Source organism: Loxodonta africana, chromosome 8, assembly GCF_030014295.1.
Source record: "Loxodonta africana isolate mLoxAfr1 chromosome 8, mLoxAfr1.hap2, whole genome shotgun sequence".
Classification (NCBI taxonomy): Eukaryota; Metazoa; Chordata; class Mammalia; order Proboscidea; family Elephantidae; genus Loxodonta; species Loxodonta africana.
The window spans coordinates 16,150,790-16,168,204 of NC_087349.1; the positions used below are offsets into that span (position 1 = coordinate 16,150,790).

At 40.1% G+C, this 17,415-nt stretch overlaps 1 protein-coding gene across 6 annotated transcripts in view; it reads right to left on the reverse strand.

Moving 5' to 3' along the window:
* Window positions 1-17,415, reverse strand: part of EXOC4 (exocyst complex component 4) — an 831,013-nt gene that overhangs the window by 660,785 nt on the left and 152,813 nt on the right. For 4 of the 6 annotated variants that reach the window (XM_010600447.3, XM_064289702.1, XM_064289704.1 and 1 more), the window contains exon 8: window positions 3,954-4,082. The exons of the other annotated variants lie outside the window; for them this stretch is intronic. In XM_010600447.3, coding sequence (XP_010598749.2) covers window positions 3,954-4,082 — 129 coding nt within the window. The remainder of the gene's footprint in view (window positions 1-3,953; window positions 4,083-17,415) is intronic. 6 annotated transcript variants of the gene reach the window in all.

Here is a 17,415-nt window from a genome sequence, read left to right on the forward strand (position 1 = left end):
TCTAGACAATGCACTGAGTCATCTGTCTTTGATTTCTTCCCTCATACAAAGGAGATATGCCCAACACTCTTCACTCTCTTTCACACCTCACATGCTCCCTGCACCACTGCCAGGACCTCATCCCTCTGCACTCAAGAATTTGCTTATTCTCACTTCCCCCAAATGAAGAGTCATCCCTCCGTTAAGATTTCAGCCCTGTCATCCCTTTTCTGCATTCTTTTCTGAATCTTCTAGAATTGTTTTCCTCAATTATTTCCTCTAAATTATCTGGTAGGAGATGAGATACGAGGGAATACTAACATTTATGGATCATGAGTTAGGTTCTGTTGTTGGCACTTTGTACACATTATTTCATATAATCCTTCCATCTCCGCTTTCCATCATTTTCTTGGCTTTCGCACATACAAGGTCTCCTTTGCTGAATAAAGTTCCTTTTAAAATGAAAGTACATTACATATGTATCTATTATATTTATAGCCAGAGAGCTCAATGAAAGCGAGGATGGCGAGACTTCATCTCACATACTTTAGACACATTATCAGGAGATACCAGTCCCTGGAGAAGGACATCATGCTTGGTAGAGCAAAGGGTCAGCAAAAAAAAGGAAAACCCTCAACGAGATGGACTGATACAGTGGCTTCAACAATGGGCTCGAGCGTAACTACAATTGTGAGGATGGTACAGGAGCAGGCAGTGCTTTATTCTGTTGTACATAGGGTCACTGTGCATCAGAACAGACTCAACAGTGCCAAACAATTATATGCACAGTACTGTGGGTAGAAATGGTACAAAGATGAATAAACAACCCATTATTCTTTCACTCAGAAGATCTTAAGAGCTACAAAGAAAAACATCCATATACACAAATAATATAATGTTTTTACCAAAGGAGGGAGGAGAGAAGATAGGAATAAAAATGTGGTTAGCCACTCTCCAATTTTTAAATCAGAACACTGTTGCTGTGTTATCATTTTATACACCAACCTGTTCATGTGGACAACAGTCACATGCTTTACTAAGCTGGATGTATATGGCTAATAATGATACTGTTCAATAATATCCACTTTCTGTAGGATCACCTTTCTTTGGAATGGGCACAAACATGGATCTCTTCCAGGCGGTTGGCAAGGTAGCTGTCTTCCAAATTTCTTGGCATAGACGAATAAGCACCGCTAGCACTGCATCCATTTGTTGAAACATCTCAGTTGGTATTGCATCAATTCCTGGAGCCTTGTTTTTTGCCAATGCCCTCAGTACAGCTTGGACTTCCTCCGTCAGTAACATTGGTTCTTGATCAGATGCTACATTCTGAAATGGCTGAACATCTACCAATTCTTTTTGGTACAGTAACTCTGTGTATTCCTTCCATCTTCTTCTGATGCTCCCTGCATCGTTCAATATTTCGTCCATAAAATCCCTCAAAATTGCAACTCGAGGCTTGAATTTTTTCTTCAGTTCCTTCAGCTTGAGGAATGCTGAGTGTGTTCTTCCCTTTTGGTTTTCTAACTCTAGGTTTTTGCACATCTCACAGTCTCTTCTGACATCCATCTTGGTCTTTTCTTTCTTCCCTGTCTTTTTAATGACCTTCTGCTTTCTTCATGTATGATGTCCTTGATGTCATCCCACAATTCATCTGGTCTGCCATATAAGCCACCATACGATCTACCATATGATCCAGCAATTCCATTCCTGGGTATATACCCAAGAGAAATAAAAACATACCATATGTGCACACAGAAACTTGTACACAAATACAGCATTATTATTTGTAATAGTCACAATGTAGAAACAACCCAAATGTCCATCAGCTGATAAATAAATAAAATTGGTGTATCCATACAATTAAATATTATTTGCCCATTATAAGAAATGAAAATACCGACACATGCTACCACTTGGACAAACCTCAAAAATATTATGCTAAGTGAAGACACCAGTCAGAAAAGACCACATATTACATGATTCCGCTCATATGAAAGTCCAGAATAGGGAAATCTATAGAGACAGAAGATAGATTAGTGATTGTTTAGGGCTAGGAATGAGGCAGGCAGGGTTGAAGGATAGAGGGACGATGGCTAAAGAGTATAGAGTTTCTTTTTGAGGTGATGAAAATGTTCTAAAATGACTGTGGTGATGGTTGCACATATCTGTGAGTATATACTAAAAACCACTGAATTGTATGCTTTAAATGGGTGAATTGTATCCTATGTGAATTACATTTCAATAAAGCTATTTAAAATGTATATATGTAAAATATTGTGTATATTGTTCTACAGCTTACTTTATTCACTCAGTATTATGTTTCTGAGATTTATCCACATATATACATGTACCTCTTTAAAGTGCTAAAAAGCAAAGATGTCACTTTGAGGACTAAGGTGAGTCTGACCCAAGCCATGGTATTTTCGATCACCTCATATACATGCAAAAGCTGGACAATGAATAAAGAAGACTGAAGAAAAATTGATGCCTTTGAATTATGGTGTTGGTCAAGAATATTCAATATACCATGAATTTCCAGAAGAACAAACAAATCCTTAGAAGCAAGGATAGCGAGACTTCATTTCACTTACTTTGGAACATGCTGTCAGAAGGGACTAATCTTGGGAGAAGGGCGTCATGCTTGGTAGAGCAGAGGGTAAAAAAAAAGAAGACCCTCAGTGAGATGGATTGACACAGGGGCTACAACAATGGGCTCAAATATAGCAGCAATTGCGAGGATGGTGCAGGACTAGGCAATGTTTCATTCTATTTTCACAGGGCTGCTATGGGTCGGAACCAACTTGATGGCACCTAACAACAACCACCTACATGTACAACTAGTTTGCTTATTTTAACTCCTCCACTGTATGGGGGGAAAATATCACACTTCATTTATCAATTCCCCTATCTTTTTTTTTTTTAAATAGCTCAACAATGAACATCCTGTGTCTCCTTGTTTTATTTATGTGACAATTTCTAGGCTAACCTAAAAGGAGAATGGCTGAGTTAAAGGGTGTATACATCTACAACTTTACTAGGTACTTCCAGATTGCTCAAGAAAAAGACTGCATCAATTTATTCCCATCAGTGATATACAAGAGTTCCTATTTCCTTTCATTCTTGCCAACACTTGGAATTATCATGCTTATTAGTTCTTGCTAATCAATAGTTGTAAAATGGAATCTCACTGGGACTTTATTTTTCATTTCCCTGGTTATTAGTGAGACTGAACATCTTTCATAATTGGCCATTTAAGCTTCTTCCTGTGTAAATAGCCTAGTCATATCCTTTGCCCATTTTCTATTGAGTAGTTTGTCTTCTTATTGATTTGTACGACTTCATTTAAATTCTGGATACTTATCTTTGGTCACTTAAAAGTGCTACAAATATATACTCCTGGTGTATGGTCTGTCTTTTCATTTTGTTTTTAAGGTCGTTCATTATACTGAAGATTTGTATCTTAATGTATTCCAAAATGTTAATCTTTTCTTTTAGGACTTGTGATTTTTATATCTTGTTTAAGTAATTCCTCCCTATCACAATGCCATGAAAGTATACATCTTGAATTTACCTATGTAAGTTTTAAAAATTTTGCTTTTCACATTTTGATCTATAATCAATCTGTAATTTGTTTTTGTATATGGTGTTAGATGGAGATTTACTTTTAACTTTTTCCATATAGACAGCCAACAGCTCTGTCATCACTTATCAGTTATTACTTATCAAGTCTATCGCTTACCCCACTCATCAGTAACTGGTATGTTACCTTCAAGTCCATATTGCCTAGCCATTTTGCATCAGCACTATAAATGCTGGATCAGGTGAAGAACAAACTGGATATAACAACCATCTGGTGAAAGGTTTTTGAACGGGAGAACAAACACATGGTCTTTAAGTATTATTCCATAGATCGTTTATTAGTTATAAAGGAAATGTGCCTCTTTAAAAATGGAGAAAGTTAGGGAACATACCTCAATCAAGTGATCAAACTTAGCATCACCAATAATGGAACAAACTGGCATAGGCGATCTGATGTGACATAATGGGAAGTACGCAATAACTCCTGTGTAGTAGTCTTGCCAAAATGGTTGAACCTGAATCTAATCACGAGGGGAGAAAATAGATAAATTCAGATGTGGGGCATTCTACAAGACAATTGGCCTGAACTCTTCAAATATATCAATAAAACAAAAAAGGTGAAGGACTATTCTAGATTAGAGAAAACTAAGTGGGCAGGAGAAATAAAAGACAATACAAGATCCTTGTTTGGATCCTACCTTATTATTGAAAACTCAGTTATAAAAGATATTTTTGAATATTTGAGGAAATTTGAGTATAAATTATTTATTAGACAATATACTTGTATCACTATTAAACCTCTTGTATGTGATGATGGTACTGAAGCTATGTTAAAGAAGGTCCTCTCACAGTGCTCCTGGGATCAACACCCACGACTTCCTTCCAAAGAAGGAAAGGAAGAAGAATGGAGCAGAGGGAGAAGTCAACCCACAATGCAGGCCCAACAAGGCCACTGCCTGACACTATAGGCAGCTCTGGGGCTACGATGATCCTTCAGGGTCATCTGGGGTTTGGCAAAATGGCCTAACACCCATTGGTCAGTGAATGGATGTGGGCCAACCCACGTAGGGTAAGGATCTTGGCTCTCTGCAGCTCTGGAAGTCTCTGAAGTGGCTGATACCTAAAGTCCTGGACACCAACATCTCTGATATGGACTACAGTGCAAATATGAATAGTCCCCTCTTCAATACCTTTCAAAGACTCCACTGCCCTCCCAACAAAGTCCAAACTCACACGAGTCCCCACAGGGGAACTGAGGCCTATAAAAACCAAGTCACTTAGCACAATGCCCCAGGGCCAGCCAAAGTGGCAGAAGTGAAAGTCAAGCCTCAACCTACCTAACACCAAAGTCATCACAGTTTCTATGACATCACCAATAAAGTGCCAATTTGAGAGTATGGAGTGGAATCAGGATAGGAATGGCAAACAAGGACCATCCACAGCATCGTTTCTTACAAGCAGTCTTCCCATCTATGTAGGCCCCAACAAACATGACTTTTAAATAGAGTGAATTAAGAATGCTCCCTGGTCACTTTTTTGGATTTAAGCACTAAGAAAAGTGACAAGAACACAAACAGATATATGCACACCCATGTTTATTGCAGCTCTGTTTACAACAGCAAAAAGCTGGAAGCAACCAAGGTGTCCATCAACGGATGAATGGGTAAATAAATTGTGGTATATTCACACAATGGAATACTACTCATCGATAAAGAACAGTGACGAATCTGTGAAACATTTCATAACATGGAGGAACCTGGAAGGCATTATGCTGAGCGAAATTAGTCAGAGGCAAAAGGACAAATATTGTGTAAGACCACTATTCTAAGATCTTGAGAAATAGTATAAACTGAGAAGAACACATACTTTTGTGGTTATGAGGCGGGGAGGGAGGGAGGGTGGGAGAGGGTTTTTTTACTGATTAGTGAGTAGATAAGAACTGCTTTAGGTGAAGGGAAGGACAATACTCAATACATGGAAGGTCAGCTCAACTGGACTGGACCAAAAGCAAAGAAGTTTCCGGGATAAAATGAATGCTTCAAAGGTCAGCGGAGCAAGGGCGGGGGTTTGGGGACCATGGTTTAAGGGGACTTCTAAGTCAATTGGCAAAATAATTCTATTATGAAAACATTCTGCATCCCACTTTGAAATGTGGCATCTGGGGTCTTAAATGCTAACGAGCAGCCATCGAAGATGCATCAATTGGTCTCAACCCACCTGGATCAAAGGAGAATGAAGAATACCAACGCCACATGATAACTAAGAGCCCAAGAGACAGAAAGGGCCACATGAACCAGAGACCTACATCATCCTGAGACCAGAAGAACTAGTTGGGCCCGGCCACAATCGAGGACTGCCCTGACAGGGAGCACAACAGAGAACCCCTGAGGGAGCAGGAGATCAGTGGGATGCAGACCCCAAATTCTCACAAAAAGACCATACTTAATGGTCTGGCTGAGACTAGAGGAATCCTGGCAGTCATGGTCCCCAAACCTTCTGTTGGCACAGGACAGGAACCATTCCCGAAGACAACTCATCAGACATGAAAGGGACTGGACAGTGGGTAGGAGAGAGATGCTGATGAAGAGTGAACTATTTGTATCAGGTGGACACTTGAGACTGTGTTGGCATCTCCTGTCTGGAGGGGGAATGGGAGGATAGAGAGATTTGGAAGCTGGCAAAATTCTCACAAAAGGAGAGACTGGAAGGGCTGACTCATTAGGGGGAGAGCAAGTGGGAGTTCGGAGTAAGGCGTATATAAACTTATATGTGACAGTTTGACTTGATTTGTAAACGTTCACTTGAAGCTCAATAAAAGTTAATAAAAGAAAAGAAAAGTGACAAGAAATTTGGTTTTGAAATGCCCAAATTGCCAGTTTAAGCATAACCTTCACTGAAGCTTATAAATCAGAAGAAAATTCAACGAGCTGTACAAGAAGAAAATCACTGAACTCAACAGAAGGAATCCTTCTGAGATGAGCCTTCAGTAGATGGAGCTGTCCCCTCTGAATTGGTGCTGAACCACAGAGCAAGGAAGTCTGGAGTGCTGTAAATACAGTCATTCAGACAAGGGTTCTGAACATTTGCAATGATTAAAATGCCAATCACCCCTCTCCTAAGAGCACTGGCATTAACCCTGGTATACTGGCCACATTTCAACCTTGAATAATGTTATTATTAAACATGAACTGAGCACCAACAATGCCTTCAGCACCATTAGAGAGAGAGACTGAATCCTTACTAGTGGTTTCACATCAAGATGACTACCGTTTAGAGTAAGAGCTGCAATGACTGTAAACCACATTTGGATTCCATTTTCATGGGAAAAAAATTAAGTCCCAAACATTTATCTCTCCCCTTAAATTTTAACAAGATCCAGGAGTTTATTTATGGGAAAACATTCTTTATGATTGCTACTGTTTTCTGAAGCTTACTGTTGTCATATGAGTTAGGCTCATGACCAGGCCCTGTTTCAGTAAAATAACTCAGAGAATATTTGATTTTTACATGTTGGCTTAGGATTAACATTCCATCGTTAGGTTGCGGAATTGGGCTGCCCTTAAAACCAAACCAACATCGAGTCGATATTGGAAAAATAATTAGACGTTACCACAAATCAACAAGGGAATATTAAAATACCCAAATACATTCAGGTCAAAATTTATTCAATCCTCCAAAATGCTCCCCTACAACATGCCAGTTTTTACGAGCTAACTAATTCTAACCCATGAAATATTAGCCCCAAAAAAGGTGAAACCTGAAGGTACCCAGCAGGTACAAATCAGAAAGTCTGCACAACCTTCTTAGAAGTTCTTACAAGGCTTAATGTTAAGGTTAGACTGCCCACTGCAGAGCCAGGCAGTCAGATAATGGCACATCAAAAGCAACACACCCTATGAACAAGCCCACTGACAGACAGGTGACTACTCTTTAAGGATCCACATTAAAGTTTAGAGTCTTGCTTCTTCCTTTCAAAGGCCACACTTAGAAGTATAAATTGCATTATAAGAGAGAAACAAAAAAACCTGCAACTCAAAATAGAGAAAGAAACTGCTCTGTGATGATTTACTATTCCACATCTTTTAAAAGGCAGGAGACAGACAGCAAGTGAGCCCGTACATTCAAGCATTTCATTTCAGTAAACAACACTGCTTGAGTCCCACATAAACCAGGATGTTCCACTTAACATGGCGACACAGCTTTCCCCAAAGCCAGCACACTTTTGTGACCCTGAAGTTAATCTGATCACTGGGAGATGCCCCCATTGGGGTATTTGATGTTGGGGTTTTTGTCCAAACGACTTTCTTGAGAATGTCAATATGTGTTTAGACGGAATGTAAAGACCAAGAAATTGTTCTACTTTTGCTGATGCTTGAGTCCTGAAAACATTTAATCTACAAATACACAATCTGTGATTAGATCTGGTAGAATTCTACTAGTGTACAGATGTTCTAAATGAACTGGCAGAGATCAGAAAAGCACAGGAAATGGGAAATGTCTTTATAATGGCATAAATGACTAAGAATATTTTTATTTAATCATAAGAATTCTAGAGTTTATTTCTAATGACATTACAATTAAAGACCACACTATAGTAGGTAAAGTGATTTGATGAGAATCTGTGATCTGCAGATGGTAGAAAGATCTTTCTACTTCCTTATGTTTGGTTACCACTCTTAATAAACTATTTAAGGCTCTTTCCTTTGTACCCAAAAATTACTCTAGGAATTCAAAACGTGAAGTTTAACTGGCTTTTAGAAATGTGGATATGAGTTTATACTAACCTACATACATTCTTTTGGCAAGTTCTTTTAGATACAAAAGATGAGTATCTTTAAGATGGCTGGTCAAAATTTTGAGTATAGTCCACGGCAAAAAAATAGAGCAAAGTTATAACTTCAGCCTCTTAAGATCATAGTCCAATCCAATGTAGTAGCTATCCTAAACCTTACAGAGGCTGACCTAGCACCACTGAAATGGTATATATATTACTAACATCTATTGGTGACCTTGGATGTACATATCCAAACAGCCAAAATATGACAGAGAGAGTAAACAGATACCCATGTGTTCACAATGAGAATGCACTGGTAGTCACACCCAGAGAGACAATCACACACATTCAGACATACATTCCTTAATCTTAAAGTTCTTTTGATAACCCCACACAAAGCTCTAATGCTTTCTGCCGTAACAGAATTCTTTCCTTCCTCCCTCTTCTGACATTCTAATAAGATGACAACTCTGAGTTACCCTGAAACACATGCCCAACACGTCATCATGATTCCTGCAGGCTAACTGTGTGGTGCTCATAGACATAAAATCAACTCAGAAATACACTCACTGGATATTGGTTCAGCAGGATGGGCTGTCTGGAGGTATAGAAAAAACGAAAAGGCAGTAAGTAGCCAGGCCCAGGCAAAATAAAATTCCATTTTTTAACCCTGAAAAGAGACTCCCTGCAAGTCTATTGCTTAGTCTCTATTTCCTCATTTGTAGAACAAGGCTAATAAATCTCAATACTCTTAAGAAAAGCACATATGTATGCTAATTAACAATAATAACAAACCAAGAAAATGCGAAATTCGTTTAAAATGTTAACTGGCATTGGGTTTCCATGCAAGTAAGGTCCAGTAATTTTCAGTTCTTTAATTCAACCCCCTCAAACAGCTAACTAACCCAGAGAAGAGGAAAGTATTTCCAGCACATATCGAGCTGGCCAAAAGTAACATTCTTCAGAATACCAGATCCCAGGGGTAATGAAAATACATAGAAGAGAAAGAAAGAATTAATTAAATGACCACAGCCTGACAAATGTCTGAGTAAGGCCAGTGGTTAATGTGCTCCACAGTAAGAAAAATTGGGTGCAGTTAGGACGAGGATGGCAGAAAGTCACACCCACTGCTCTGAGATGGTGATCTCAAAAGCTAATAATGAAAATACTCAGGGAAACAAAAGCAAATCAAGTCTGCTGACCATTTCTAGAAACATTTTGAAGATAAACAAACAACTGCAGCCTGCAGCATATTTTGCCTCTCCTAAGTGGTGGTATTCCACATGACTACTTTGGGAAAATGGGAAAAAGATGACTGTGCTTTCCTGCAGCCTATAACACAGACATTTACACATGGACCTCTCTCTCTCACTGGGGCAGTCGGTCGGCAGGTGTCATACGGGGAAAACGGTGCCATGAATTAAGTGAGAGAATAAACGTAATGCAGCGAAAAGTCTAGTATTTCTAGTAAACCATCAAAATGGTAGCTTTCCAGCTGAAAACAAAGCCTGAATAAAGTGGCAATAAAGCTTGCTCATTCTGGTACTGTATTTTAGCTACACATTTCTAAATTTGTCATTTATTGTACAATTCCTTATGAGCAATGTGGAGGCTCAGCCTATGAGTGAGGACAACAATGATTTATCAATGCACTGACCTACTGGGGGCTTATCTGATTCTAATGACGCGTCTCTCTGCACTCACCCCAGAGAGCTTCAACAAGAGAAAACTTTTAATAGCAGATGGTCCGACCCCAGGCTACCCAAGGAGGCTCGGACAGGTCTTTTGGTGTTATAAATAAAGTGGTAGGTATTGAAATATATAAAGGAAAATAAAAAGAATCACTGACACAGGTTTGGTCATCTTCTACTGGTCCCACAGTCCATGACCACTGTCACTAGACTACAGAAATATCTAGACTATACATATGGTGCAGTGAAAAGAATGTGGGAAGCAATAGGGCATTTTTCAGACCATATGCTTGAAATTTGATACTTTATTCCCATGGAAGCAGTACAATGTGGTGTAAGAAAATAGCATGGGATTTGGAATCCCAATCGACCTCAAGTTCAAGTTTACTTTCTCCAGTAGATAACCATGTGACTTCATGTAAATTACTCCCGGCCTCCAATTCTTCGTCTATGATATAGGAATTAAAGGAGACAAGGAACATGAAAGAGCTATGCAAGCAGTAAATCACAACCTAAGTGTTAATTATCTCTAGAACAGCAAAGCAGACTCATACTTAAGATGTTTTTGCAAATTATGGACATATTTTATCTTCAAGATCATGTATATCTTGCTTATATGCCCAGTACCAACAGTGTCTTGCCCACCGTAGCCAAACAATCATCTATTAAGTGAGGTTAATGGACGGACGGATGGACGGGATGGAACTGGATAGGATGGAATAGATGCAATTCCTTTCTGTTTTGTGAGCTCTAAATTATAACCTAGTCATCACCTTTGGGTCGTACATTTGCTCCGAAAGGGCAAACAAAAATCATATTTAGAAAACACAATTTTAACATCAATATTTATTAGTAATACTCATAGTATTTAATAGATCTGAATAGACACCACAAAAAAAGGGTTTTTTTTTTTTGCCTTTTTTTTTTTTTTTAAACAATTCCCACAAGGTCTTTAACTCTACTCAAATATTTATTGTTGGCCTTTTGATTATTACTTCAGATCACTCCCCTTCTCCTTCATATTTAGTATGGATCATTGCCTACATACCAACAAAATTACAAATTGTTTTATTGACATTTGCCCTACGTACATCATTAGAACTTTACTACTAAATCAATGCTGTGTGGTTTTAATAAAAAGTTTCCACAGCCTCAAAAACGTTGTAAATCCTGCATTCGACAAAATATACACTACCTTTTAACTTTTTTTTTTCATTCAGTCTCTTAGTCAACAAAAATTTCTACGCATCAGGCACCAACATAGGCATTAAGACATAGCTGTGCAGGGGACCCAGTCATGGTCCTGAGAAAGTTCCCAGTCGAGCCAAGACCAGGCGATGGCAATATGGAATGGAAACTGTAGCAAAGTGCAGACAGCATTAGGGGAAGTCCACACCAGATGGACTAATCCTCTCTTATGGACTCCAGAATTGCTACCCAGAAAGCTTAACATCAGAGTTGAGACATAAAAGGTATATGAGAGTTTCCTAGGGAAGAAGGGGTGAGAAGATGTTTCCTAGGCAGAAGTCCAGTGCATACAAAAGCTTGGAGACAAGAAAGAAGAGGATGCGGCCAAGAACTACAGTAGATACCAAGCTCAGAAGTCAGACTCAAGAAAGGCCTTGTGAGCCACGTTTAGGTATCTGGAAGTTAAGGAGAGATCATCACTTAGAAAGATCATCCCGCCAGTAACACGGACAGTAAATTAGAGCAGGGCTAGAAAATCAGCTAACAGATGTCCTGAACTAAAGCTGCGTTCTTGGACAGAGACAGAGAAATGAGAGGATCTTAGAGATATGAAGGGGTGCAATTGTTTTGGACAAAGATATGATGGATGTGCTTGATTTGGAATGCCAACATTCAGAAATCACTAAAATGGAGAACAAAGCTGGCTGAGCTGTGCAAAAAAAGTATAACTCAATAAATGCTGGCACCGCTGTAATAGCCAAATTCATTTCTACTAACATTCACAAACAACCCACAGAGAAGTTCAGAACTTGAGTTCTTGGCCAAATGCTATGCCCAGCCAGCTGTCTTCCCAGAAAGGCAGTAGGACCACAGTAATTACGGGAAGGACGAGAGAAAGGACACTGAAGAGACAGAAGTAGTGAACAAAGCCCTTTAAGGGCCTCAAATAGCTCCTCAAACTCTCAAGATGAGAAATGCTAAAGAATGGTGTGGCGGTGGGTGCGGGGGTGGGGGTGGGGGTGGGGGTGGGTGCGGGGGTGGGGGTGGGGGTGGGGGTGTTTCCAATAACTAAAAAAGATTTTCACCCTCGTTCCAAGAAATATTAAGTAGGATCTTGCTACTCAAAGAGGGAAAAGGGAGTCAAAGCAGCATTGGCATCACCAGAGAGCTTGCTGTTGTTTTTGTTGTTGTTAGATGCCATCAGGTCAATGCCGACTCATAGCAACCCTATATACAAAAGAACGAAATACTGCCTGGTCTCGCACCATCCTCACGATCATTATTATGTTTGAGTCCACTGTTGTAGCCACTGTGTCAGTTCATCTCATTGAGGGTCTTCCTCTCTTTCGCTGACCTTCTACTAAGCATGATGTCCTTCTCCAAGGGCTGGTGCCTCCTGATAACATATCCAAATTACGTGAGAAGAAGTCTCACCATTCTCACTTCCAAGAGGCATTCTGGCTATATTTCTTCCAAGACAGACTAGTTTGTTCTTCTGGCAGCCCATGGTCTATTCAATATCCTTCGCCAACACCATAATTCAAAGGCGTCAATTCTTCTTTGGTGTTCCTTCTTCGTCATCCAGCTTTCAAATGCACATGAGGCAATTGAAAATATCATGGCCTGGGTCAGGTACGCCTTGGTTCTCAAAGTGATATTTACTCTCAACACTTAAAGAGGTCTATTGCAGAATATCTGCCCAATGCAATGCGTCATTTGATTTCTTTGCTGCTGCTTCATGGGTGCTGATTGTGGATTCACGTAAAATGAAATCTTGACAACGCCAAGCTTTTCTCCATTTATCATGATACTGCTTACTGGTCCAGTTGTGAGGGTTTTTCTGTTCTTTATGTTGAGGTTTAATCCATACTGAAGGCTGTGGTTTTGATCTTCATAAGTAAGTGCTTCAAGCCGTCTTCACTTTCAGCAAGCAAGGTTGGGTCATCTGCATATCGCAAGTTGTTAATTAGTCTTCCACCAATCCTGAAGCCACATTCTTCTTCATATAGTACAGTTTCTCAGATTATTTGCTCAGCATACAGACTGAATAAGTATGGTGAAAAGATGCAACCCTGATGCGCACCCTTCTTGATTTTAAACCACGCAGTATTCCTTTGCTCTATTCGAAGGACTGCCTCTTGGTCTACATATAGCTTTCACTTGAACACAATTAAGTGCTCTGGAATTCCCATTCTTCACAATGTTATCCATAATTTGTTATGATCCACATAGTCGAATGCCCTTGCATAGTCAATCTTTCTGGTACTGTTAGAACTACAAATTATCTGGTCCCACAAAGAACTACTGGATGTTATTGTTAGTTACAGTATTTAATGAAGAGAGAAAGAACCTAATATTTACTGAATGGCTCATTGTTGTTGTTAGTTTCCACCAAGTCACTTAGACTCATGGTGACCCCACGTGTGCAGACTGGAACTACTCCATAAATATCCACGGTTGTGACCTTTCTGAAGCAGATCGCCAGGTCTATCTTCTGAGGCACCTCTGAGTGGGTTCAAACCCCAGCCTTTTGGCTAGTAGTTGAGGGCCTAACCATTTGTACCATCCTTTAAAAGAAAATTCCCAGGTGATTCATGTACATGTTAAAGCTTGACATGCACTAATTAGGGGACTTGTTCACAACTTAATGCCATATAGATAAAATGAAAAGGACAGCACTTCTGACCCCAAATCAGTTTTAAGGAGTAATTCAATAAAAGACTTCAAATTTATGCAACTTACAAAGCAGAAGACATAGGCAGTTAATAGCAATTAACATAAATCAAAAAGAACTTTGGGATTTCCTTTATTCGGCAGGCCAGAATACTTAGGCAAAACAAACAAAAAATTATGATTTGTTTTTGTTTTAAATGCTTTCTAGAGGAAAAAAAATCATTTCCACTACATATTTATTTAGTATTGCAATAGACAACTTACATACTTAAACTCGTTTCAAGTTTTCTAGTTTCCCAAAGGGCTTTGCAGAGCCCTTAATTATATGCCAGCCTGAAACAACTACTTCATTAGCTAATTTTCTGCCCACCCCCTTCTGTCAGGTGAAATGCGTTACCCCAGCTTTTAGTGAAGACACAGTTAATGTGTTTTAGGTAGTGATTTGCCTTAAAAGGGGGTAATTAACATTCTAGTTCCAAAGTAAGCACTGCATCTATTAGTGCGATGCCTTCGGGGACGGACAAAAGAAGGGAAACGTACGTCAAGCCTGGACAAAAAAGCAAAGGAAGTCATCAAAAAATCATCGTGGATGGTATTTAATGTCCTTAGTTATTAAAGAAATCCTCAATAAAATATTTAGACTGATGATTTACCGTTTAATTATTAAAGAGCATAGAACACACTGTCGACGTTAAGAAAGACCAGAATTTAACGTAACTAACAACACTGAGAGGTTTTAGCAACTGACTGGATAAGAGAGTGAAGAAAACAGACACTTCCGTAAATTTGGATCAATATTAGTAAAACAGCCACTGCAAACAGGTTCAATTCCTTCAGACTGCCAAACAAATAAAAAAAAATTTTATGCGTGTGTGTGTGTATGGACTCTGCCAGCAAGGAAAAGTACTATATACAAATGGTGAGGGTAACTAGGATTCTTAGGCACATCCCAGAGTGGTATTAAGAATCATGGCAACTCTTCTAGTTAGCTAAAAGAAAATCTCAAAGATACTTGTATAACTTTAGTGCTTTCTGTACAACTTGGCTAAAAGTGTAGGAACCTGACTTCAACTAGAAACCCACGGCTACAAACAATTCCTGAAGCCATCACTCCGAGGTCTCCCTCTTTTGGTTCTGTTCTCCTCCTTGGTATATGTGTTACTTTCTGCTTCTGCTCTCCTTCCCTGTTTTCAGGTCTCTTCTTATTTCCCTATATCTCTCACAAAATTTATTTTCCAGCATACCTACTGATCTACCAGTGGACATACCCCACTCATCTCTATACTTGCCCTCTCATTATCTAGTTTGTTAGCCCAACGTGTAATACAAACAGGGAAACAAGACCTCTCAGAGTGGCAATGGAAAGGAAAGAGGGCCCTAGACAAACCTTGTTGTTATTGTATGTTGTCGAGTCAATTCCGACTCATAGCAAACCTACAGGACAGAGTAGAACTGCCCCATTGGGCTTCCTAGGTTGTAATCTTTGTGAGGCAGGTCACAAGATCTTTTCTCCTGCGGAGCTGCTAGCGGATTCGAACCACCAATCTTAACCACCAACCTTAACCACTGCATTTATCGAGTGCTCTTAACTGCTTAACCACAGCACCACCAGGGCTTCTTAGGCAAAGCTTAGGCAATTGTTATGACCAACAAGTGCTAAAACTTGGGAAAGGGGTGAAAAATGATTCCTCAAAGAGATCTGGCTTTTGTTCCTAAAATGATGGAGTGCGGAGCAAAAAACATGAGAAACTACTCAATCTGACAGCATGCTGACATAAAAAAGCAAAGTAAAAATTCCTATGAAATAACTGGAGAGGACATCCGAAAACCACAATCTTCAGTCACTAGGGTGACTTTACAACAAGCAGTCACATACAAATATTAGGAAGTCACTGATTAAACCAAAAAACCCCAACCCATTGCCGTCAAGTCAAATTCGAACTCATAGTGGCACTATCGGACAGAGCAGAACTGCTCCACAGGATTTCCAAGGCTGTAAATCTTTATGGAAGCAGACTGCTACATCCTTCTCCCGTGGAACAGCTTGGTGGGTTCAAACCGCTGAGCTTTCAGTTAGCAGCCAAGCTATCCACTGCGCCACCAGGGCTCCTACACTTATTAAATAGTTGCCCCAAAATTAATTAATGACAAGTGAGCAGAATGGTGGCATAGTGGTTAAGAGCTCAGATGCTAACCAAAAGGTCAACAGTTCTAATCCACCAGCTGCTCCTTGCAAATCTTTTGGGGCAGTTCTGCTCTGTCCTATAGGGTCGCTATGAGTCAGAATCGACTCAACAGCACCTAACAACAATAAGTGGGCAGAGGGGCAAAGTGAGCAACCCATCAAACCTAGTATAGAGATGTATACACAATAGGCAATTAGTAAGTACTGGCCAATTAAATATTATCGTGAACTTCCAACACATTAGATGGAACCCTAGTGTTGGACTGCTTAAGAGCTTGGCTGCTAACCAAAAGTTCGGCAGTTTGAATCCACCAGCCACTTCTTGGAAAGCCAGTGGGGTAGTTCTGTTATCGGAATATGGTTCTTGCCTCTCACTGGCCAAGAACGAGCAGGTAAGGCGTGCAGCTTTCCACACGAGCAAAGCTTTATTGAAGAGGCTTGCAAGCAGAGACAAGGAGGGCCTAAAGCAACGCTTACCCCCGTCTCACAGAACGAGAGACCCACCTGGGTTTTTAAAAGTTCTTGGGCAGGAAAAGATTCATGTTCATTCACAGGCATAGGAGGGGTTTTCTGGCGAGTAGCCCGTTTTGGGTGGAGATAGGCTAACTAAGGTGTGTGCGCAGCAGCTTTCTAAGATGGCTCCTGTCCCAGAGGCCTCTGGGATTCGTAGCAGGACTTATTATGGGCTGTCATGCCTGTGCAGTCTCTTGCTCCCCAAGTTCGATTCCCGGCTGCTGCTGCTGCCCCTCACTGCCCCTGGTTGAAGGTCACACAGCAGTCACAGGTGGATATTCTGCGCATGTCCCTGGAGCTGGTTTCATCCAGTTGCTTCTGTAAAACAACTACAAAGAAGTTTGCAGGCTACTTTCTGGTTCCCTGCCCCATTGTTCTGGGGAATGGCTTTGTTTCTGCACCCTGGCCCATTTCCTGTTACTTTGCAGATTTGGGGGGGGGGGTGCTTTTTTTTTTTCTGTTCCCTGTCTTAGTTCTACTCTGTCCTATTGGGTCACTATGAGTCAGAATCGACTCTATGACACTTAACAACATCAACAACACATTGACGATTATGTGTAGAATAACGAAAAAAAAGAAACCAAAGTCCCTATCCTCTAGGGCCAGGGTCTTCAAGTACATGGATTTACAAATTTTAGGAGCACATTAATCCAAGGTCTCATCATTTCATGTCTGATGGACCATAATAGTCTTCTAACTGCTTTTCCTGCCTCCATTTTTCTCCAGGCTGCTCACGTGTCTTCAGAGCTACCAACCCCTGCTCCTAGAACCCCAACTGCCTTGTACGTAAACTCAAAATGTATATAAAATCACTGACCATGGTTGGTACT